Source organism: Anolis carolinensis, chromosome 1 (assembly GCF_035594765.1).
Source record: "Anolis carolinensis isolate JA03-04 chromosome 1, rAnoCar3.1.pri, whole genome shotgun sequence".
Lineage (NCBI taxonomy): Eukaryota > Metazoa > Chordata > Lepidosauria > Squamata > Dactyloidae > Anolis > Anolis carolinensis.
Genome location: NC_085841.1, coordinates 22268388 through 22293878, shown reverse-complemented (window position 1 = coordinate 22293878; position 25491 = coordinate 22268388). Strand labels below are relative to the sequence as shown.

At 43.6% G+C, this 25491-nt stretch overlaps 1 protein-coding gene across 4 annotated transcripts in view; it reads right to left on the bottom strand.

Annotated features, from left to right (window-relative positions):
- Positions 1–602: 602 nt before the first annotated feature.
- Positions 603–25491, bottom strand: part of srf (serum response factor) — a 92599-nt gene continuing 67710 nt past the window's right edge. For all 4 annotated transcript variants that reach the window (XM_016991762.2, XM_016991764.2, XM_016991763.2 and 1 more), the window contains 4 exons: positions 22600–22719; positions 18242–18433; positions 8906–8982; positions 603–5745 (listed from right to left, as the gene is read on the bottom strand). In XM_016991762.2, coding sequence (XP_016847251.2) covers positions 5650–5745; positions 8906–8982; positions 18242–18433; positions 22600–22719 — 485 coding nt within the window. In that variant the 3' untranslated portion in view covers positions 603–5649. The remainder of the gene's footprint in view (positions 5746–8905; positions 8983–18241; positions 18434–22599; positions 22720–25491) is intronic.

The following is a 25491-nucleotide window of genomic DNA, read 5'->3' as shown; positions in this document are numbered from 1 at the left end:
CTCTTTCTGAAGACATCCAAAGAAAGAGACCCCATTACCTCTCTATATAATTGATTCCACTGCCAAATTGGCTCTTACTGCCAAGACATTCCTTCTAATGTTCAATCAAAATCTGATTTCCTGTAACTTCAAACCATTAGGCCTCAATGACCGATGATCTGTAGATTTCACTGTTCTTCTCTGTAGATCTTTTGGATCCTTGTGTTTTTTGGCTTTTGTGACCCTCACACATCTTTACAGGCAACTCAAATTTAGTAAAGGTAAAGGTTTCCCCTGACGTTAAGTCCAGTCATGTCTGACTCTGGGGGTTGGTGCTCATCTCCATTTGTAAGCCGAAGAGCTGGCGTTGTCCGTAGACACCTCCAAGGTCATGTGGCCAGCATGACTGCATGGAGCGCCGTTACCTTCCCTATTGATCTACTCACATTTGCATGTTTTCGAACTGCTAGGTTGGCAGGAGCTGGAGCTAACAGCGGCCGCTCCCGCCGCTCCCGGGGTTTGAACCTGGGACCTTTCGGTCTCCAGCTCAGTGCTTTTAATGCACTTCTCCAAACTCAAATTTACTCTCCTGGAAATACATAGGCAAGATCAAAGACACAAAATCTGTGCACAAAATGATACATTTATTGAAAGAGTATTTTTTTAATACAAAAGAAAGCTCTGTACATAGTACTGCGATTACTGTCACATCCTTCCAGAAACACAACCCTCGAAATTAACAAACCACACACACACACACACACACACACAGCCACTCACACAAACACACACGCGCGCACACGCACACACAAAACCCCAAAACAATCTGTAAAGTGAACTAAAAAGGTCACCACACAATAAATGCCATTTCATCCCTGATAAGTGTTCTTACAAGTCAACACTTTAAATTGCATGCAACATTAGCGTTTAACCTGCATATCCTTTCTTGGAGGGGAGAAGTTTCTAAAAGAATAACGAGTCGGTGGAGAAACCACAGCATTAGAAACCAGGGCAGAAAAGGAAACACAGCGGGCAAATTTCGAAAACAGCATGCATTTCTTGAATTTGGCATCCTTTCCTTATTTAGTAGATAACTTTTGAGTTAGAAACCTGATTTCAAACTGCATGCTTTGCTGATTTGCCTCTTTCACCATTGTCTTCAGCAGTTCCCTCTAGGGAAACAATAATTCTGGATGACATCCACGAATCCACATGTGGACTTCTACTCATGTACAAGCTTCCATACTACATAATTTCCTGAAATACCTCTCCACCTCCCCCTCCATTTCTGCTCTAGAGGGTCTCCTAACCCTTTGGGATAAACTGGGAGAGGCACAGCAAGCTGTATGGAGAATGTGGAACTTAATCTGGTAATGGATGCTGATGACATGGCCAATGAATGGACAGCAGTAATAAAATCCATTGTGAAAACAGCTATTTACCAGCAAATCAATGTATCATCATGTGTAACTCCCTGGGAGCCAGTAATTTCTTCTATACCTGACATAGGGAGAACACCATTATCTTTGTTCCCACTTGCATGAACAAGTATAGTAAAAAAAATTACCACTGCACAATTCAGTTCAGATTTCTAGCCCACAAAGTAGTTAATCAATACAGGTAAGAATGATATGTATTGACTCATTACAAGGACTGGGTCAAAAATATTACAAAGTTTTTCAAGTAACTAGGAAAAGGGAATTAAAAAAAAAGGTTCTTGGCATTTCATGTATTCTGGAAGAATCTGATTTGTTTTAAAATGATTTATGCCCTCCATTGTCACTCTGTCTTCTTTAAACAATGGAAGAAGTGTTCAGCTCAAGGCTTAATGGAAGAGTTTGCTGTACATGATTAGGGTAAAGGCATAAATTGGAAGAAAGCACACGTTTATGGACTTCAATAGTTAGTTTGCTTGGGCCACAAGTAGTTTTTGAGTAGATTGTCATGTCTGAAGATGAGAAAAGGTGGAGATTAGAACATTTTCCAGCATATAAACAGAAGAATCCTGCTCCTCCAGTTGCTGAATGCTGAAAACATACCGTTGGCCCAAGGAACATTTGCATGTTTTCGACTTCAATAGTATAACCAATGATAAGGGTCTATGGAAGCTGTAGACCAAAATATCTCTATAAGAGCAAATGCTTCCTAGCCTTGAGACATGATAGCCATGTATAAATATGTGAGGGGAAGTCACAGGGAGGAGGGAGCAAGCTTGCTTTTGGCCACCCTGGAGACCAGGATGCGGAACAATGGCTTCAAACTACAGGAAAGGAGATTCCACCTGAACATGAGGAAGAACTTCCTGTGAGAGCAGTGGAACTCTCTGCCCCAGAGTGTGGTGGACGCTCCTTCTTTGGAGGGTTTTAAGCAGAGGCTGGATGGCCATCTGTCGAGGATGCTTTGAATGCGATTTTCCTGCTTCTTGGCAGGGCGTTGGACTGGATGGCCCATGAGGTCTCTTCCAACTCAATGATTCTGTGAAATGTGCGTTGGCTGAGGCCTGATCCCTATCAGTGAAAGTTCTCTATCACTGCACATTTTACTATTAGCTGAAAACCAGAGCTTGATATTTTTAGCACATAACACCCACAATGTCCAGCCAGCATGGCCACACTAGCCAGGGGATTGTAGGAGTTGTAGTCCAAAAATGTGACTTTTCAAACAGCGGTAAATCCTGCCTGAGTGAGCGCCTTTCTCCATCTGCTCAACCTATCCAACACAGAAGCTTGAGGGAGAGGACCAGTTTAAACGCTAATGTTCATGCAAATCATTCCAAAGGGTTACAATAAAAAAAAATTAAAAGGCCCCTTTCTTCTCCTTCCTCCCTCTCCACCCCATGGCCCTTTCCTTTCCCACCCTCCTCCCACCCCCAAGTACAAACCCCATGAAAACTGTACAGGAGCCAGACTTTAATTCCTTTAAGAATTACATAAATACTGAGTTTAACACTTAGAAAAATAAAGTATTTTTTTCAAGGCTTCTTTTGTCTTTTAATTTAAAAAAGAGAAGAGAAAGGCAGCTGCTTCCTTTCTCTAAATGTCTGCAGCCCTCTTGCTTCAAAGCTGGCCCTTGTTGTGGGGTTGGGGGAGCACACATAAAGACCACTGAGCTGTTCACAGCAGGTTAGTCCTCTTTTCCCACGGCGGGGATGAAGGACTGGTTTCCCTCCAGCTTCGTTAGGATGAAGTGCATGATTGTATGCAAGCAAACAATGTGATGCACAACTCTACCATCAAGCACTCCCTTTCCCATTCAGAACTTGGAAACATTACCTCTTTCAGAATACAACTCAGAGATTCTCGGAGTTACAATCCCAAAAAGTAACTTTTGCAAGCAGTGCCTCTCACTGATAGCACAGGTTGCCTCCAGTTGCACACCTGAAGCTTTTCCCTTTTTTTGTTTTTGCAATGGTTGGCTCTCAAAGTATCACCTATGAGTCAATACAGCAAGGAGTTTTCCTAAAGCACACAGAAATGACATTAGACGGCTACCACTCCAGTCATGCTCCGGGGTTGCCCTATTCCAGCATTACGTTTTTGTTATTTTGTTTTGTGTTTTGGAGTACCTGACCTAAAATACACAGTCAGCATGTCCTGTTGTCATGGCATCTTAGGGATTCTGGGAGTTATGGTCCAAAAATTTAACTTATCCAAGCATCAGCCTTGACATATCCAGCTGGATCCAATTTAGGAACAACAGACTCCGAGGAAGCATCTCCTAGCACAGTGGTTCTCAATCTGTGGGTCTCCAGGTGTTTTGGCCCACAACTCTCAGAAATCCCAGCCAGTTTACCAGCTGTTATGATTTCTGGGAGTTGAAGGCCAAAACATCTAGGGACCCACAGGCTGAGAACCACTGTCCTACCAGATGGAGGCTGAGCATGAAGACAAGGCAACACCCTATCTCATTTTTGGCTATGTAGGGTAGAAACAAAAATACCATATCCTCTGAAGGTGCCAGCCACAGATGCAAGCAAAACATCCAGAGGAAATGCTGCTAGCTAGAACATGGCCATACAACCCAGAAACCACACAACACCCCAGTGATTCCGGCCGTGAAAGCCTTCGACAAAAATATTATAGACAGGTATAGATTACAATAAGCTCCATCCAATTGTGAAAACCATAACCAGAGCCACTTAACCACGCCTGGAAAAGAATAGCACCTCTATGAATGTTTTAGATCCTCCAGGTGATACTACTGTACGTTTCTGCTAGAGGACATCATAGAATTGCATTTCTTGAGAAATTTCTAGGTCTTCCAGTGTAATTCATGGTACACTGGCACCAGAAGTAAGCTAATTTAATGCTGTTCGGTCATCTCTGTGGTTTCAGGTGCCCTGCTGATAAGAAACCCTTACTGTACTGCACCCCATTTGTGAACACAACTGCCTTGGGATGGACCAATGATTCAAGTTTAAAAAATGCCCCCTCCTCAAATGTTTTCCTCTCTTTATGCTCTAATTGACAAGATCTATGTTTCAAAGCTTCTTTCTTCTCAGGAGAAAAGCACTGGCAAAACCTTTGAGAGGATGACCCTCCCAAGTACCACACAAGGCCAGAAGCAAATGCAGCTACTGAGCGTTAAGAGTCACTGGATGTGTGTTCTTAAAAATAAAAGGATATGTGGCTAACAAACACCCCTTTTGGCAGTGAAATGGTGGTGTGTAGCCAGGCAAGAAGTTGTTGCCTCTCGTGCCATGCAGCCAGTCAAATCTGTTCCGAACCACAACAGCATACATTCTGGGAGAGGAACCCCTCAGGAGGAAGCGTTCAAGACCCTCTGCTTTCTGCCCTCTCCCCGCCTAAGGTGGGCGCCAATAGGAACAACACCTTTTCGCAAGCTGAGTGTAAAGGCAAGAGGCCACTATAATGGCCAACCCACAATGCATCACTGATTGCTTGAAGGCACAATGCTGCAGCCAGCTGGAGGACCTGAACCTAGGAGCAAGGGGAAAGAGAGATGGCTCTCTGCCCCAGCAGAGGTAAAAAGAAAAGAAGGAAGTAAGTCTATGATTGAAAAGGAACTCCCTTTTTATGATGGCTTTAAGCCTTTCTGAAATCCAGCTCCTCCCTACAGCCTCAGTTGTTTGGCCTTAAAGGCACTAGGCTGGGGAAGTTGCTGGATATCCTATGGATGACAGGGACGGGAAGAGAGAAAGACCTCCCGCAATGAAAACAGAAAGTGTTATTATACACGGCGGAGCTAACTCTCCCACCCGTGCGAGACATTTTCTTTGGCTGGAGTGTAGAGGGAAAAAATGACACCACCACCTTCCCAACAAAACACAAAAAGCACAGTAAATGCAGCATTCATATTCAACAAAGCTCCCCCCTCCCCCCGCTCTCCCGCTCGCCAGTCCCAATGCCCAGGCTCAGCTCCTGCTGCTGGCCATGCAGCCACTTTTAGTGTATGTGTGTGTGTGTGTGTGTTTATGAGTCAGTGTAACATGTGAGAAAAGAAAAAAATGTGAAAAAGGCAACAATAAATAAGTGACGGAGTCCATACAAAAATAGGGATCGCCAAGATCCTGGTGCAGCTTGAGGAGTGACACAGATCCTGGGGCTGTGCAGAGCACAAAAGCTGGAGGCGACAGTCGCGGCGGCTGTGGGTTTGGGTGCCAGGTACACTCTTCCTTCCCTCCCCCCAACCAGGTCCTTCCAGAGTTGATCAGTCACTCTTAGAACTGTGTGACGTGTCCAAGTTGACCACTTGCAGCTCTGTCAAGTTGCTGCTACTGCTGGACTGCTGCCCAATAACAGCCATCTAGGAAGATACAAAAGGAAAACACAAGTCAGTCAGAATTCAAAAACATGGTCGGGTTAGTCTGAGATATCAGCATGCAAAGGGATCTTGTAGCACTTTAGAGACTATCTTATCCTATGTCTTACATAGGTCAAACAAAACATTCTCTCCTTGAACTGGTATGAGTAGTCCAATAAATATATGGCCAGTTCCTCAGCAGAAGCATTGCTTCCAGCCTTTACTCCATCACAAAAAGAACTGCAGTGGATAGATGGATCGGGCTATATCTGAGAGATCCAGGATCCGCATGTCAAAAAGGCCCCCAACAGGGCTTTTCTGGTGACATCACTTCTGATGATCACATGGCTTAGATGCCCTGCTGGGAACTCACCAGAAGCAATGCTGTCAAGGAGCTGCATCTGGTTGGCAGTCCCCAGGAAGACAGGGCACCAATGCTGATACACGGATAGCCAACTGTCTGGACTGAAAAATGGCTTCATGGAATTCCCCTCGTGTATCCAAGAAGCTCCTAAACCAGTGGTTCTCAAACTGGGATCCCCAGATGTTTTTGGCCTACAACTCCCAGATATCCCAGCCAGTTTACCAGCTGTTATGATTTCTGGGAGTCGTAGGTCAAAAACATCTGGAACCCCAGGGTGAGAACCACTGTCCTAAAGACTTGTTTGGATTATTTCACCTCATGTAGATGCAGCTTTAGTCTATGAAAGCTTATCAGTCTCTAAGGTGCAAAAAGATCCCTTTGCATACAGGATTGTTAAAAAAAGAGATACCATAATTAAAGCCCTATGACTACAACCTGAACTTGGAAATGTGACTTCTTTGGACTATAACTCCCAGAAGTTTCCCAGCCAGTGGTAATATTACTTGAAGTTTCTGGAAGTTGGGAGTCCAAAAACTCCCCCCCCCCCCACTCTTTTCTCCAAACTCCTGTGCTCACACAATCACAAGATTGTAACCATTTAGGGCAGGCATGGGCAAATTTTGGCCCTCCAGGTATTTGACGAAATGGCTAGAATTTTTGGGAGATGAAGTCCAAAACTCCTAGAAGGCTGAAGTTTGCCCATGCCTGATTTAGAGAAAAGGCAAAAAGCATGGGCATCACAACATGAATGAAGAGTACATCCACTGTTAATGTGGGAAAGAAGAGGAGGAAGAGATCTATGCCAAGTGTAAGAATACACTGATTGCCTCAAATGTCACATGACAAACTGGCTGCCTGTTCCAACCATGTGAAATGACTATGTGCTTTCAATTTCATATTTCTCTCTTTTTCATAACTGAAGCAAGACAAGGAACATACAAATATTTCCACTTAAAGATGGATTTTGTGTGATCGTGACAATGAGAGAACAAAAACAGTGCATTGCTTGAGAATGAATGTGAAAAGGAAGTCAGTAGAAGTCCCTTATCTGCAGATTCAATATCCAAGGTTTCACTTACTCGTGCTCTAAAAAATATTTATTTTTTATTTATTTATTTACAGCATTTATATTCTGCCCTTCTCACCCCGAAGGGGACTCAGGGTGGATCACATTACACATATTAGGCAAACATTCAATGCCTTTTTAACATAGGACAAAGACAAACAACAACATAGCTCCGAGCAGGCCTCGAACTTATGACCTCCTGGTCAGTGATCCATTGCAGTTAATTGCACTGGCTTGCTCTCCCGTCTGTGCCACAGCCCCATGGAAGTATTTGTGGGCTTCCCTAGATCTTAAAGTATGATTCTATGGTCTGCTTCCAGCCCAAACAGTCAAAATATAGAGTTCATTATTATCCACAGTTTCAGGTATGCATGGGGGTCTTGGAATGTATCCCCAGTTTCAGACTCTCTTCCAGAGCATGTCAGCAGCTGAATGCCTTTTCAGATTGAGTCCAGTTGCATCATTACACACAGAAACTCCCTCCTGGGCACACAGAAGACTGGGCGACTTGGAAGGCACTGAACAGACTGCACTCTGGTACCACACGATGCAGAGCCAACCTTAAGAAATGGGGCTACAAAGTGGAGTCCATGACATGCAAGTGCGGAGAAGAATAAACCACAGACCGTTTACTATAATGCAGTCTGAGCCCTGCCACTTGCACAATAGAGGACCTTCTTACAACGACACCAGAGGCACTCGAAATGGTTAGCTTCTGGTCAAAAGAAATTTAGTATAATGCCAAGTTTTTAACATTGTTGATGGTTTTTTACACATTATAACGGTATTCTCAATTCGCTTCTGACACGATAAATAAAATTACACACAGAACACTCTTCCCCATTGCAAGTTGAGTGCTTTCCAACCTGGGAATCTCATCTTCCAGCACTATCTCTTCTTTCATTTAGAGCAGTCTCATAATAGAGTTTCCAAGATAAAAAGCTTCAAGAAGTAGCCTTCTTTCCAATACTAACTCATTTAGAATTAACTGTGATTCAGTGTCATTGCGTCTATAGGCTCTTCACTAGTGTCCCTACCACTGCAGGTTTTTGGCATGTTTAGTCTGGCTCCTCAGCAAAAGCTTTCCTTACTTGAGGGACTCTACCAACAGAAATGCTACCATGATCATAGCTTCTTCCCTCAAAGGAGCATGGACTGACCACTAAGTTGGGTGTGTCAATCTGGGCACTGGACATACAGCCCTCATGTGCAAAAGAAAACCACTAACACCCTATTTTACCGGTGGTTAGACTCTAATACCTTCATGTTTGGCTTCCAACCCATGAAAGGGCACAAAAGCTTGTTCTTGGTCCAAAGTAAATAAACTGGATTTATTTCAGGATTCTGAAGAATGAAGCAAATTACATGCAAATTTTAACACTTGTCTAACATTTCCATTTGCAATACCTTTTCCTGCATCTCATGTCCTGAATGACCTAGAAGGCTAAGCTTGATAACAAAAGGATTTGGTATTACAATAAAACCACCGTATTTGTGAGGGATACATTTCAAGCCAGAATGAAGTGAAACCGGGATATTGGTTCTTCTGCTACAGGAGTCTTACTATATTTAAACGTTTTAAAAAGATTGGAACAAAGTCTAAACGTTTGACTACAAATTTAAGGGGTGCAAAGAATATAGCTTTATAGAATAATCTTATTGGTGGCCCATAAGCTAAGCATGGATATAAGATAACACACAAAACAATAGTGACAGCTCTGTTCTCCACCCACCTGATGAAGCTGGACAGCTGAGACTGGGATTTGAACCGTTCCTGAAGGTGCTGTAAGGAACACCTGAGAAACGCCACCTACCAAACAGAAAACCACAGGCAAACAGTTAGCCGTGATCTACAATTAGCAACATGACAAGGCTATCTTTCAAGGCTATAAAATAAATCAGCTGTAAATCAGACGGCAAAACCAACAAAGAAGAAAAAACCAGGACTGTTAAAATGGCTCTCCAAGTAAAATGAGACACCACAAGCAAAGTAAGCAGTACTCCACTATGTAAAATATTTCATGACTCTATATGGGCCAGTCTGAGTTTTGCAATCTTCAGAGAAGGCTTTTTCTCAGTCCCACCATCATCATATGCATGTTGGATAAAGAAGATGGAAGCTTTCTGAAATGTATAAAAGTAAATCATGGCACAGTTGGAAATGCAAGAAAAATGTTGAGACATTTTATCATATGTGGTGGTCTTGCAAAAAGATCAGAAATATTGGACTTAGATACACATGAAGTTAGAAGATATTGTAAAAGTTAAAATTATAATGAAACCTGAACTGTACTTGTTGGGGATGCTAGATGATGACCCATTAGAAAAGACACGAGGAAGACTACTGTCACGACCCAGGCTGCAGAGCACCAATAACCATACACAGAGGCCAGAATCTATCTAATATCTTTATTAAGGAAATATGTAAAGTCAATAAAAGTAAATGTAGAATATAGTTCAGAAGATGACCTTTCAGGAAAGGTCAAATATAGTCCAGGAAAACAATGTCCAATATGAAATAGTAAGGTCCAAAGTTGTAATCCAGTAACCGAAACACTCACTTTGCCAAGCAAAGTGAGGGGAGATGACAAGGTCCTTTAGTCCATGAAACTTAGGCAAGGCAAGGAAATAGCTTGATTCTTGGTACACAAAGCTTGATTCAAGGCAACAAGGAACGTGGAGCAAGGACAGGATCCGTGGTAAAATCGTGGCGAGGTCCAAAAACAAGGCAAGGTCCGTGAAGCAAGGCAAGGTCCTGGGAAGCAATACAGGGCTGGAAACAGGAGCAAGAACTCGACCGCGGGAGTAGCGTAGTCCACACACAACCTACTCCCGTAGCTGACGAATTGACTCCGCAAGACTCCTTCGTGGGCAAAACACCTAAGTAGGGTCTCGGTTTCCCGCCAAGAGCAGATTCTCTGGGGAACCAGAAGCGAAAGCCATTCTCTGGGTCCAGATGCATGACTCCCTAAAGTTTCTCATGGGAAACAGGTTTAATCAACCATTTGTTTGGCCGCGATTCTCAGGCTTCTGCGATTAGCCTGTTGAGCTCCTCTCTGTTGTTGACAATAATCACGGCGAGAAAAAGGGGGAGATTTTGGCTCAGGGCTTGTTTGGCAAACTTCTGGAAGGCAAATCTCCTGCAGGTGCAAGGGTTCCAGTTCTGGCTGAGAAAGTTCCAATTCTGACTGAAACGGAGGAAAACCTAAGTTTTCCTCCTCATCTGTCACAACAGTGTTAGGGACGGAACTACATGGCCCATGAGTCATCACACTATCCCCCTCCTCAAGCCCCCTCTCAAAACTGGGTCCTCTCCCCGAGGTGCGGGGCCGCGGCTTAGCGGGGTAGGCCTGATGGAAGCGGCGGGCTAAATCGGGGGCATGGACTGTGGAAGCGTCTTCCCAAGAGTGTTCTTCGGGGCCAAACCCCACCCAGTCAATGAGATACTGGAGGCGGCGGCGATGAAAGCGAGAATCCAAAATGTCCTGAACCTCGAATTCCTCCTCCCCATCCACCAAAACGGGAGTGGGGGCCGGCCGGTCCGCATCAGGGCGGACACCATCCGCCGGAAGGAGCAGGGAGCGATGAAACACTGGATGGATGCGCATAGAGCGCGGAAGTTGGAGTTTGAAAGTCATGGGGTTAAGTTGCGCCACCACTGGATAGGGACCAATGAAACGGGCATCTAGCTTCCGGCAGGGACGGTGGGAGGGCAAAAAGCGGGTGGACAATAGAACCCGGTCTCCTACCTTGATTTCGGGGCCCGGCTGGCGATGACTGTCAGCGTGGCGTTTATAGTCCTCCTTGGCTTGATCTAGTTGCTGGAGCAAAAGTTGTTGCACCGCTGTGAGTTCTTGCAGCCAGTCCTCTGCTGCGGGCACTTCTGAGGTTTCAATAATAGAAGGAAAGAAACGTGGATGAAAGCCGTAGTTTGCAAAGAACGGGGATTCTTTAGTTGAAGCCTGGACACTATTGTTGTAGGCAAACTCCGACAGCGGCAACAGGGAAGCCCAATTGTCCTGCTGATAGTTTACATAACAGCGAAAGTATTGTTCCAAAGTGGCATTGGTGCGCTCAGTTTGCCCATCCGTTTGGGGATGGTGAGCCGAAGATAAACGAGAGTCTATGCCCAATAGGTTTTGTAGTGCTTTCCAGAAACGTGAGGTGAATTGAGATCCACGGTCTGTGACTAAACTCTTGGGCAATCCATGTAGTCTGAAAACATGCTGAAGGAATAAATCTGCAGTCTCTTTGGCCGTAGGGAGGCCATCGCAGGGAATGAAATGGGCTAACTTGGTAAAAAGGTCCACCACCACTAGGATCGTGGTGAATCCAAGGGAAGGTAGTAGGTCAGTGATAAAATCTGCAGAAATTATTTCCCATGGACGAGATGGAGTAGGAAGGGGATGCAGTAGCCCTGAGGGCTTCTCCCTTCTTGTCTTGGAACGCTGGCATACCGGGCAGGTATTGACATATTTTTCCACATCCTTGCGGATCTTGGGCCACCAGAAGTCTCTTAGGATCAAATGCATGGTTTTAAATAGTCCGAAATGCCCTGCTGGCTTGCAGTCATGACACAGACGAAGTGCCTTTTCCCTGCCCGGTCCTGGAGGAATGTAGACATGATTTCTATAGCAAAGTAACCCATCCTTAAGCGAGAAGGGAAAATGTAATCCTTGGCGAAGTTGATCTTGAGCCCAGGCATCCGCCTGTTGACTGGCCCTGATTTCCTGAGCACAAAGGGGCCCTGGAGTAGAGGAAGTAGATTCAATTGGAGTGGATTTGGTATTTCCCACTGTGAGTGTGGCAAAGTTCTCGGGCTGCAGCAATTGGGATTCAAAGGTCTCTTTGCGCCCTGCAGCATATTCTGGTTTCCTTGATAGAGCATCTGCTTGCTTGGTCTGAGCTGGGGTTACATAGTGGATCTGGAAGTCAAAACGCTCAAAGAATAAAGCCCAGCGTTGTTGCCTCTGATTTAATTTGTGGGCAGTTCTTAGATGTTCTAGATTCCGATGATCAGTATGGACCTCAATGGGAAATTTGGCCCCTTCTAACCAATGTCTCCAAGTTACAAAGGCTGCCTTTATGGCCAAAAGTTCTTTTTCCCAAATAGTATAATTTCTCTCTGGGGCGGTTAGCTGACGGGAGTAAAAAGCACAAGGGTGAAGATGATCTCCCACTGGTTGCAAAAGTACAGCCCCAATTGCCACATCGGAGGCGTCAGCCTGTACTACAAAAGGGGTTTGAGAATCCGGGTGCTGAAGGATTGGCTGGGACGTGAACAATTTCTTTAGTTGCTGGAATCCTTTCTCTGCTTGCTCCGTCCAGCGGAAAGGCTGTTTCCCACGGATGCAGCTGGTGATTGGATCAGACCAGAGGGCAAAGTCTGGAATGAACTTACGGTAATAGTTCGCGAACCCCAAGAAACGCTGCACCTCTTTTTTGTTGGTTGGCGCCCGCCATTCCAATACTGCTGAAACCTTTGCCGGGTCCATGGAGAGCCCTAGTGGCGAGACACGGTATCCCAGGAAATCTACCTCTTGTAGATCAAAAGCGCATTTTTCCAGCTTGGCATAAAGTCCATGATCCCGCAATCGTTGTAACACCATTCTGACGTGGTTCTCATGTTCTGATTGTGATCTAGAAAACACCAAAAAATCGTCCAAGTAGATGATCAAGAACCGATCTAGATAATCCTGAAAGATATCATTGACAAAATGCTGGAACGTTGCGGGAGCTCCACATAAACCGAAATTCATGACCAGGGACTCGAATAATCCGAATTTAGTCTGGAAGGCGGTCTTCCATTCGTCCCCTTCCCTAATGCGAACTAGATTATAAGCCCCTCGAAGATCCAGCTTGGTGTAAACCTTGGCCCCTCGAAGCCGGTCTAATAGGTCCGAGATCAAAGGCAGGGGATAGCGGTTCCGCTTAGTGATATTGTTCAATGCCCTATAGTCTACCACCAAGCGTAGGTCCCCTGACTTCTTTTTCACAAACATCACTGGAGAAGCGGCTGGGGATTGAGAGGGTCTGATGAACCCCTTGCGGAGGTTTGACTCTATGAACTCCCTGAGAGCTTCTTGCTCTGGTTCAGTCAAGGAGTAGAGGTGTCCTCGCGGAATCGGGGCCCCCTCCACCAAGTCAATGGCACAGTCATAAGGTCTATGCGGGGGTAGTCTCTCGGCTTCTTTCTCATTGAAAACATCCCAAAAGTCTGAGTATTTCTTGGGCAAGGTGATAATGGATTCAGCGTCTGTAGCGTGGCAAACCTTGGCTACAAGACAATGGTTTTGGCAATATTTGGACGCAAACTGCAGTTCTCTGTTGGTCCAAGAGATGCTGGGGTCGTGGAGTGTCAGCCACGGGATTCCCAAAATCACAGGGAAGTGGGGAACCTCGGTAACAAAGAAGGAAATCTCTTCCATGTGCTCCCTTATCCACATTCTGGTGGGTTCAGACCATTGGCTTACTGGACCTGTCTTGAGGGGGCGGCCATCTATGGCTTGTACCACACGGGCGTTCTTGAAATCGTGATATTGTAGTCCCAGAGAGTCGGCATACTCTCTATCAATGAAATTGTTTGTGGCTCCAGAGTCTATCATGGCATGGATCATGATGGGTCCTTTCTTGGCTGACCACAAGGTGACCACTAGGAGAAATAGGACCCCGGTTGGCGGCTCTTGAGTGGGGTTTTTGACCGGGTTGGCGAGCCTTTCTACGCCCGGTCGCTGGCTTCCCCCGCCGGCTTTGCGCCCGCCGCCTCGGACGTTGTCGCCTCCACGGAGGACGCTGCCGCCAGACGAGCGGCGGGCTTCCCCTTGGCTGGACACTCTCTGGCAAAGTGGCCCCCGTTTCCGCAGTACCAACAGAGGTTTAGACGTTGGCGGCGGGCCTTCTCGGCAGCATCTAATCTGGGACGCACATTGCCCAACTGCATCGGCACCTCCTCACTTCCTCTGGGGTATGGGGCTGGTGGCAGGGGTCTCCACACTGGACGCGGCTGGATGCCGGTGGGAGCGGGAGGTTTTGCTCCAGCTCTTCCACTCTGGCCTCGGATCCACTGTTTTCTGTTGGCAAGCATGACTTCGGCCCGTAAACATTGATCAATGAGTCTTTCAAGAGAGTTTGGAGGATCCACCTTGGAGATTTCCTCCAACATCTCGATGCTGAGACCCTCCCGAAACTGTCCTCTGAGGGCTATGTCATTCCAGCCGGTGTTATGGGCCAGCACTCGGAACTCGGCTATGTACTGGGACAAAGGCCTGTCCCCTTGGGAAAGGCATCGGAGTTTGTGGCTGGCCGCCTCTAAATTGTCCTCGATCCCCCAAGTTGCCTTAAGGTGATCCAAGAAGTTTTGCGCGGAACTTAGATGCAGGGAGGCTTGATCGAACAGCGCCGTCGCCCAGTTGGCCGCTGGCCTGTCTAGGAGACTATAAATCCACGCCACCTTGATGTCTTCTTGGGGAAACTTGGCATTACGGGCTTCTAGGTACGCCTGGCATTGGCGACGGAAAACATGAACCTTGGAGCCTCCCCAGAAAACTTGGTTGGCAATGCCAGGGCAGGGAGACGGGCTCCGCGGTCTTTCAAGCCCCGTATCTCTCCCGCCTGTGTATTGAGCATATCCCGGATTCGGTCCACTTCATCCTTGGCGATGGTGTAGCTGAGTGGCTGGTCGCCCGGCCCGGCTCCGGTAGACATTCTGGCCTGGTTTAATTGGTGCTTAAGGTGGCGGAGTCAAGCTGTCACGACCCAGGCTGCAGAGCACCAATAACCATACACAGAGGCCAGAATCTATCTAATATCTTTATTAAGGAAATATGTAAAGTCAATAAAAGTAAATGTAGAATATAGTTCAGAAGATGACCTTTCAGGAAAGGTCAAATATAGTCCAGGAAAACAATGTCCAATATGAAATAGTAAGGTCCAAAGTTGTAATCCAGTAACCGAAACACTCACTTTGCCAAGCAAAGTGAGGGGAGATGACAAGGTCCTTTAGTCCATGAAACTTAGGCAAGGCAAGGAAATAGCTTGATTCTTGGTACACAAAGCTTGATTCAAGGCAACAAGGAACGTGGAGCAAGGACAGGATCCGTGGTAAAATCGTGGCGAGGTCCAAAAACAAGGCAAGGTCCGTGAAGCAAGGCAAGGTCCTGGGAAGCAATACAGGGCTGGAAACAGGAGCAAGAACTCGACCGCGGGAGTAGCGTAGTCCACACACAACCTACTCCCGTAGCTGACGAATTGACTCCGCAAGACTCCTTCGTGGGCAAAACACCTAAGTAGGGTCTCGGTTTCCCGCCAAGAGCAGATTCTCTGGGGAACCAGAAGCGAAAGCCATTCTCTGGGTCCAGATGCATGACTCCCTAAAGTTTCTCATGGGAAACAGGTTTAATCAACCATTTGTTTGGCCGCGATTCTCAGGCTTCTGCGATTAGCCTGTTGAGCTCCTCTCTGTTGTTGACAATAATCACGGCGAGAAAAAGGGGGAGATTTTGGCTCAGGGCTTGTTTGGCAAACTTCTGGAAGGCAAATCTCCTGCAGGTGCAAGGGTTCCAGTTCTGGCTGAGAAAGTTCCAATTCTGACTGAAACGGAGGAAAACCTAAGTTTTCCTCCTCATCTGTCACAACAGTGTTAGGGACGGAACTACATGGCCCATGAGTCATCACAACTACTATTATATATGATTACAGCAGCAAGAATAATCTATGCTTAGAGATGGAAAGAACCAGATACACCAACACAAGAAGATTGTTGAAAATATGTGACTTAGCCGAGATGGAATAATTGATATTGCTAATTACGGAGAAATCCTTGATTAAATTCAAGACTGGGATACATTTATTACTTTTATACAGTAAAGATGGGGACCGGTGGGTCCCCAGGTGTTTTGGCCTACAACTCCCAGAACTCCCAGCCAGTTTACCAGCTGTTAGGTTTTCTGGGAGTTGAAGGCCAAAACATCTGGGAACCCACAGGTTGAGAACCACTGGTTTAGGGCTTGGCTTCTAGACCTCTGATCATTTTGGTTGCCCTTCTTTGGACATGTTCCAAATTGTCAATATCTTTCTTGAATTGTGGTGCCCAGAACTGAACGCAGGATTATTCCAGGAGAGGTCTGACCAAAGCAGAATAGAGGAAGACTATTACTTCCTGCAAACTAAACAGCATGCTCCTATTGATGCAGCCTTGAGTCACATTGGCTTTTTAGTTGCCAATTTTCACTGCTAACTCATTCACAGCTAGTGGTCTACTAAGACTCTTAGATTTCTTTCACATGGACTGTATTCAAACCAGGCGTAAATGTATATTTATACATTTCATTTTTTCTGCCTAAGTGTAGTACTTTACATTTCTCCTTTTTTGGCCCAATTCTCTAAATCTGTTAAACATTTAAAATTCTAATCCTGTCCTCTGGGGTATTAGCTAGCCCTCTTTATTTGTTGCTATTATCCAAGTCATTGATAAATATGTTGAACAACACAGAACCCGGGACAGAACCCTGTGACATCCCACTGGTTTCTTCTCTCCAGGATGCGGAGGAGCCATTAGTCAACCAATCAACCAATTCCCAATCCACCTAACAATAGCACTGTCTAGTCCACATTTTACTAGTATATTTTCAAGAATACCATGGGGGACCTTGCTGAAGACCTTACTGACATCCACAGCTCTGGTTAAACTATAATTATTTGATATTTGGAGAATTATGGGAATTGTAGTCCAACACCTCTGGGGGACACTAAGTTGAAGAAGGCTAATATATAATTTTTTGGTCAAGTGTATATTGAAATATTTAAATAATTCTTCTGCCGCATTTAATCTCCAATTACAACTCCCAGATTCCCCTAATTATCATGCTGAATCGGAATTTCTGATAGATGTAATCCATATACAAACTTTGCCCAGCAGTGACTTTGATGATTAGGCAGCTCTGCAAGGTCTCAGACCCAGGTGTTTCTCCATGATGAGACCAGATCTTTTGTAACTGGAGGTGCCAGGGAATGGGTCAGCTGCAACCTTATTTTTGCCAACAATTGTATTATGTCTTGGGGCTATGCATCAAAGACAGATGGTTTAACTATTTTCTAAGCTGTTTTTTAGACTGTCACATCAATTCCTTCCACATCTAACTATAATAAAGCATAAAAGGTTTTTCTTTGACTACAATCCTCAGATACCCCCCCCCCCCCAATCCGAAACAGTGCATTCTGGTTGGAAAACTTTGCCAAGATTTCCTCTGAGTATGTGTAATAAGTGAGCAAACATTCTTTTTCTAGAGCTCTACTTCCTTATCTCTACTTCCTTATCTCAACAACAACAACAACAACAAAAACAACCACAACAATGCACATAGTAGCTTTCAGTTTTCCAATTTCTATGTATGACTGAGGAAGTAGGACACAAAACATAGCTGACAGGAAAGCCAACTCATATGAAATGTGCTAGAAAAGAGATACTGAAGACATGGACTGTCAAAAAGACAAAGAAATGGGTCCTACAACTAATTAGAGTCAAAATTTTCATTACAAGACAATAATAGTAGTAGTAGTAGTAGTAGTAGTAATAATGTTTTTGTGTATTTATACCCCACTTTCTCTATGAAAGAGACTCATATTATTTGACTGAAGCTATTTGCTATTTGGTTCGCTATTCTCTGCAGTTTTAATCATTAATGCAAAGTCTGGAATGTAATCTCAGTGGATGTGGGTGTTGTACTGTGCTTTTGTCAGCCACCACTTAAGGTGACCTTCTATGTACATCTCCCCATCACTAGAAATGCCTTTTAATGGCAGACAGGAACAGTATGGGTTATTATATTGAGGGCTGAAGCAGGGAAGAACAACTGAATCACATGAACACTGGATGTCTCAACTTATACAAAGCATAAATTATGGAAGTACTAGCATACACACAGGAAAAATCTCTTAGATGGCAAACCAGTCCATGTATCCCAGCTGTGGGTATATATATTCTCTCTGAAATGGACCATAAGCAAAACATGGCAAGATTAGACAGTCTGCCCTGTCAGAAGAGCTAGATAGCTGTTCAGCTCCAGGCTTACCCTGATCCTGGACTTGTCCATGTGAAACCTGCATTGCTGATGGCGCCTGGGAGAAGGCATTGAGAACGGCCAGCCCACCATCCGTGAGGCCTGATGTTGGCGCATACATCACTGCGTGGGAGCTGGGGTACATCATGTGGCCTCCCACTGTGGTTGGCACTGATGAAGTCATGATAGTAGCTGGCAAGGTCACTAGAAGACAAGGAAGGAAAAGGGGGGAAATGAATCCCAGTCAAATGGATGACATTTGGTTTTATTGTTCTTTTGATCTTGTTTAATGTAGTGTATATTTTCTTTTTCTTTTCTTTTATTGTGTTGTTTAATGTGCTATGATTTGTTGTTCTATTATATTTTGTTATATTGTATTGTTCTGGGCATGGCCCCATGTAAGCCGCCCCGAGTCCCCGTTGGGGAGATGGTGGCGGGGTATAAATAAAGTTTATTATTTATAAACTTGTCTCTATGCCTGATCTATTTAAATTAGGTACCTCACGCAGTTTAAATACAGAAGACTTGTTCGCGTAACTATCAAATACACAGTGGTTTCAAGAAAAATATACACCAAAGAACTGCTCCCTTCTTCATGGTAGACCCTGGTAGGAATGGACATCTTTTCATTTTCTTAGTCAAGAGCAGTTAATTTCTGTGGTATTCTCCCTACTGGATGAGAACACAAAAATGTCTGCATGGTTCATGCTTTGGAAAGTACCATATTTCTTCGATTCTAAGGTGTCATTGACTGAAAAAACAATAATTTCAATACACCAAGAGAAAAAAATCCTTTAATTATATATATAAGAAAAGCATCTGCAATTCTTAGATACACTCAATTTTTAGAGATACTTATATGTGGGAAAAGTGCATCTTAGAACTGAAGAAGGATACTTATCTGTGAAGGAATTCACTTTTTAAATACAAAAACTCATTTTTGTGTAGTAAATATTCTGTATAGAAATACAATATCTGTACAGAAAACTTTTGTCTCTGCGCAGAAAACATGTCTATGCAGAAAAACATGTATCTTGCTTGCGGTGAATCTTTTGCAAAGTGCACATAGCCTCACAATAGCCTTGCAGCTGCCTTGTATTCCTCTAAATTGAGAGGGTGTTCTTGGCCAAGAAATGAATAGCAAATAAATGCTCTTTCCATTTCGAGTCCTTGGTTCCATGCAAGCTTATCATGCACACTTAATGTGAAATAAGGGGCAGACTCCTGCCCTTTTAACAGTTGTATAAAATGGAAAATTTCAACAGATGTTGTTTGTATGGCAAACAAACCTGCTGAAGTTCCCTCTTTTATGAACCATTATAGGATCCGAATGCTGTAGCTTTTATCACCTGGCAACTTTATACACACATGACACACTCTCAGCTTTCTAATACAAGTGCCTGGAAACTTAGTGCATTATCACACTACACTTTAAAGCAGGCATGGGCAAACTTCGCCCCTCCTGGTGTTTTGGACTTCAACTCTCACAATTCCTAACAGCCTACTGGCCATTAGGAATTGTGGGATTTGAAGTCCAAAACATCTGGAGGGCCGAAGTTTGCCCATGCCTGCTTTAAATAGGTATAGAGCGTGCATCCCACTTTAAACCCGATGGCTGCCTCCTGTAGAATTCTGAGGTTTAAAGTTTAGGGAGGGACTTTTAAAATTCTCAGACAGAGAACTCCTGGGCCTCACTTATCTACAAACCCCAGAATACTACAGGTGGCATCCACAGAATTTAAAGTAGGATAGCAACTTTTTAAAGTGTAGTGTAGTCCCCAACTGGTCATAAAGGAGACCCTTCGTCTTGTCTCTCTGTTTCTATTAGATTGTGTTATAACGGCTTGGAATGCCAAAACAACTGTACAATGTACCTTCACCAAGCCACAAAGGGCACTACAAGTGATCATCTTTCTCAGGAATGTTACGACACACCAATGCACTCTTTAGAAGCACTCAAGAGGAGCAGATACAAAATCTAAAATGTGTAACAAAATTATTGTTGGACGGTCTGAATAGGGGGAAAAAGGAAACCAAAAATAACACTAAGAAAAAACAGCATTTTTTTTTTTGTTGATCTGAGGTCAAGTACTGAAACAATTGACCATTGCAAATATTAAGACTCAGAAAGTTCCTATGGTGCTGTTAACTGTGGTGGACAAAAAGGAAGTGAGAGTTTAGGTGAGAAACACATTGGTATGGCACACAAGGAGTGGATGGGGTTACTGCAAAAACACTTCTATAAGAGCTCCAAAAGGTTATGAATGTTGCAATGCACAGAAAACCCATTTGTGTAAGTCACAGAGACCATAAAGAAGAATTTATGTTTATAAAGAAATGCACCTATGCTTATGTTTTATAGTCCTATTATTTTGCCTGTTTATTTTTTGAAAAGACGCTTTTAAAAAATGTACATCGCTGTAAGCCCCTTCTTGACCAAAGCTTTCCAAACTATGTGCCGCCACATGTTAGTGTGTCTGCTGCAATAAGTGCATCACACGAACGTAATGAGAAAACTCTGAGTCTATGTGAAATAACTAGTGAATCATATTTTTAAAAATTTGAATGAAAGGTTTTCATGAGATATGTTTTGTTCCCATACATTTCATTATTACAATTTATGTATGTGGACGCATCTCCGATAAGAGGTTGGTTTAACCTACAATTTCCTAGTAAAACAGAAATACTGTGTCAAGAAATGACGTATGTCTAAAAAGAGTCTCATCAACATGAAATGTTCGGAAAACTCTGTTCTAGGCATAGTGTGTTCTTTTATAAACCAAACAAACAAGAAAGTGTCCACCAAAGAAATGAAACCTCTAGGCATGAATATTTGAAAGCTGCATTCTGGCAAACATTCCTTGCCTACTGTATATGAGGCCTATCAGGAAATGAGGACTACCCATAGATGTCGTTTGGCATACAAACCAGGGTTTGGCAAATTACTTTTTGGGACTACAATTACCAGAATCCTCCTGCTTACATATGCAATAAGATACTGGTTGATGAATTTGAAAAACAGTAGTCCAAAAGAGCAACCTTTTCAAGCTTTGGTATTGTATACTTTGCCAACACCTTGCCACTATGCAATATATTAAACAGCCTGAGAATAGGAATTGGCTGGGTTAGAAACAATAATAAAAGACCACATTGTCTTCACTGTTTGACTAGGAAAGTGGTACAGGAACTTCTCCAAATGAATCCCACTAGATGGCACTCAAGCACCACTAGGAGAAAATACTTTCCTCAGACTAAATATTTATCTGCGCTGAGGGGCTGCTGAACTGAAGGGGATTGTGACCTGGTGGGCACTGATTCACTTTTGCACACTGTGCAGTGCTTGAGGGCAAGACTACTTTAGAATAAATGCCAATTATTGTGAAGAATTGCCATCATAAAGGCAAGAAGATCACAGCAGACAGTATTAATACTCCAGCATTTTCTCACAGAAGGAAAAAAACACTGTAACATTATAGCGTTGGAAGGAACCCTGGAAACCATCTATCCTTAAGCCTGTGCTCAGTGTGGGATCTACAATGCAGGATACAAAGACAAGATCCTGGATATACAGCCATATAGTTTTGGCTACAACACCTCCATCGACGAGATGTTAACACTTTCTGAAGCAGACTGCTTCTTTGATAAATAATAGAAGCAGTTGGTTTTCTTGCTCTCTCCTGATATTGAGTCCAAACTTGATGCTTTGTAATTGCCACCTGTATTGGTTCCACACCTGCCCTCTGGGGGACGGCCCCATTTTTCAGGGGGACAGTCCTTCAAATCTGAGGAAGAAAGCTTGGTCTATTAAAGCTCTCAGTTCATCTCAAAGGTGTTGCAAGATCCTTCTGTATACTGATATTCCAGACTAGCACAGCTACGCTTCTGAATTCTGGACCTTCAGATGTTTCAAGAGAGCTGCCATGAGAGAAGTCTAGGCTGGCTATGATGGCTACACATCTATCTTTAATCCTGGGATTTCAAGCTACGGAAAATCTGGAGGCTGCACCTACCCTCATATCTCAATGGTCATGGCTGATTTTTTAAAAGGCTGGGAAATGAATCGAATCCCCGCTCCTTTTTTGGAGCAACAGGAGACACTGGCAGCTTCAGCAGGCCACTTACAACCTGGACTGTTTCCATCCCTTGTGAAGATATTTGAAACTGAAAGGCTGTATGGGGAACTATGCTGTCCTACCTTGCAAAACCCAAAACATCCTTTTCCCAAGGTGGTGCCCTCCAGGAATTTTGGACGGCAATTCCCAGCGCTCCCTAGTGACTCTTCCTGGGTCGGGAAAATCATGCAGAGGACACCATGTTGAGTGGCTTGAGGAGGAAGTAGGGGTGATGGGCTGTATTTGGTGGAGCCTTACCTGTCCCACTGGAAGAGGTCTGGGTGAGATCAGTGCTGCTGTCGCTTGTGGGAGACGTCTGCTGGGGGGCTTGATGCACTTGGATGGCTTGGACGGGGACTTGTTGAGCCACAGCACCACCTGGGAAGCAAAAAGGGGGAAAAAGGATTCCTATTAGCTCCTTGGCTTGGTGTCGCCTTTATTCACTGCAGTGATAAAATTCCAGGGTTTGGAAGTGTGGCCCAGCAGGTTAGAGAATTTTTCAAATTGGCATCCAAAAGTAACTTCCCACATTCAGGCATCTTCTCAGAGCAATTAAGTCAAATAATTTCATTTCCTATAAGTACAAGCAACTTTTTACAAAATGCTTTAAAACTATTTATGTAATGTATTCATAAATCCCTTCTCCACCTATTCATGGCAACATACAGAATTCAGATTTTAAAAAGCGGAACAAAACCAAATACATCCGAACAAAAGAAAATGGAAAACTAGAACACAATAAAATCCAAACACAACAACAAAAAACAATTAAAGGCTAGACAAAACAATACAGATGTTAGAACCTAGCTAAAGCATAATAAAGAGGGAGCTAAAATAAAATCCTCAGGAAGGAATTTCACAATCAAGGTGTTGCTACAGAAAAAGCCCTCTCAAATGACCCTCTCTTCAGCAGGACATAATAATATGATCTTCAGCGAAGATTTAAATTATTCACAGATTCATATGGGTGGAATTATTATTTCGGGGATTTATTTAGTAGTTATGGTTGTTACCCAAAAGGAAATCAAAAATGAATTGTTTACACCCAGTGTACAGGCAGCTGCAGGCTTCATCTTTCTGGGTGATGCACCACCAACAAAATAGAAGACCAATTTGAAAATCCAACCTGGGTTTAGGCCTGGCTATTGGACAGTTGCTTTGGTGGATGACATATATCAAGAGTTGGAAAGAGGGAGTGTATTCAGTGGTCTTCCTGGACCTTTCAACTGCATTTGATACCATTGACCGTCTATCCTTCTATGTCATTTTGCTGATATGGAAGTTGTGGCATTGCTTCACAGTGATTTCAACCTTTCCTGGCAAAACATTCCCAGAACAGGACGGTTGTTCAGACTTTTAGATCAATATGGCCCCAATAATATTTTTTAACATGAAGCCACTGAGAGAGGTCACCCAGAGCTTTGGAACTGAGTGCCATCAGTATGCTGACAAAACCCAGTTCAATCTCTTCTTTAAAACTATGCCAAGGAAGCTTTGGTAAAACAGAATCACTGCCTGCATGCATTAAACGCCTGGATGCAGGTGAACAGATTGAGGCATAATCCAGGAAAGATGTAAATGCTATCAGTCAATAAGAAAACCAACCTGGGGTTGGAATCACACCCTGTTCTGGATAGGATCATCCTCCCTCTGATAGATCAGGCTTCCAGCTTTGAGTGCTCCTCATTAAGACTACTGCAATTGGTTCTACAGGGGCTGCCCTTGAAATGTTTTCACAAGCTGCACCAGTAGCTAGACCAGTGGTTCTCAGCCTGTGGGTCCTCAGATGTTTTGGCCTTCAACTCCCAGAAATTCTAACAGCTGGTAAACTAGCTAGGATTTCTGGGAGTTGTAGGCCGAAATACTTGGGGACCAACAGGTTGAAAATCACTGAGCTAGACTGATGTTAGATGCGCATTGTAGAGATCATATATTGCTAGACTTGTAAGAATGAAACGGGTTTCCAATTTGCTTCCAGATCCAATTCAAGGCACTGGTTTTGACCTATAAGCCCAACTTGGGGCTAGCCAATCTGAACAGCCACCTTCTCTATATAAGCCTACCGGAAATATGATATTAATTATATATTATATTTTACATGTAATATTACTAATAATATTACAATATATTGATACAGTACAATATAGTAATTTATTACCAGTATTGTACTATGCTAGTATAATATTGTATGTAAATTTAATTTGTAAGCCGCTCTGAGTCCCCTTCGGGGTGAGAAGGGCAGCATATAAATGTAGCTAATAAATAAATAAATAAATAAATAAATAAATATGAGGTTTCTCCGTGCCCCAGCACCTCATGGAGTTAAGTTATAGGATAATACTACTAATAACAATAATAATAATACATATAATGTTACATATAACAAGGCTTTGTCTGTAGCAGTGCCATCAGTGTGGAACTCCCTATGAGAGGAAATGAGGCTGGCTCTATCTCTTTTATGTTTCTGGTGGCCGGCCAAAACTGTGCTGTTCTGCATGGCATTCAATGTTTATTTATTCATCACCTCAGCTGCTCTTGTGGACTAAAAGGCAACACAGAAATACTTAAAATAAATATACAAGATATAATAAAATTTGCATGTGAAAGACATCTTCAAAACATTCCTTATACAGCTATAAGGAAGAGGCATATATCCTAAATATTACCATAATCTTAATACACTACGGTTATAAAAAAGTATGCACTGTGAGAGTTACAGGATATTTACGGACCGCAATGAGAATTCCACTTAGAATTGTGATTAGGATTAGGTGCTTTCTATATTTCCTGACTCATGTGAAAATTTCACATTTGTGCCTAAAGGGGAAATTCTGGATGCCTCCAAACACGGCCAAATGATTAAAATCCACAGCATACCATTCTGTACTGCATCATGGTCTACCAGAAAAACAGCATTTGACTTTTATTTTTCTTGTTCTTTTTGTGCCAATACTCTTTGGGGAAAAAAGGATAGATTTGTTCCAACATATCTAACCTGCACCCGATAAAGCTGTTCATGGCAAACATCTCAAACCTGCAGGAATTGTTCAGGTGACAATCTTACAAACTGCCTATGCTGGAGATCTGGTTTTGCATGGATTCTACAACAAAACATGACTCTGGAGGATTAAAACGCATATACAAGAAAAT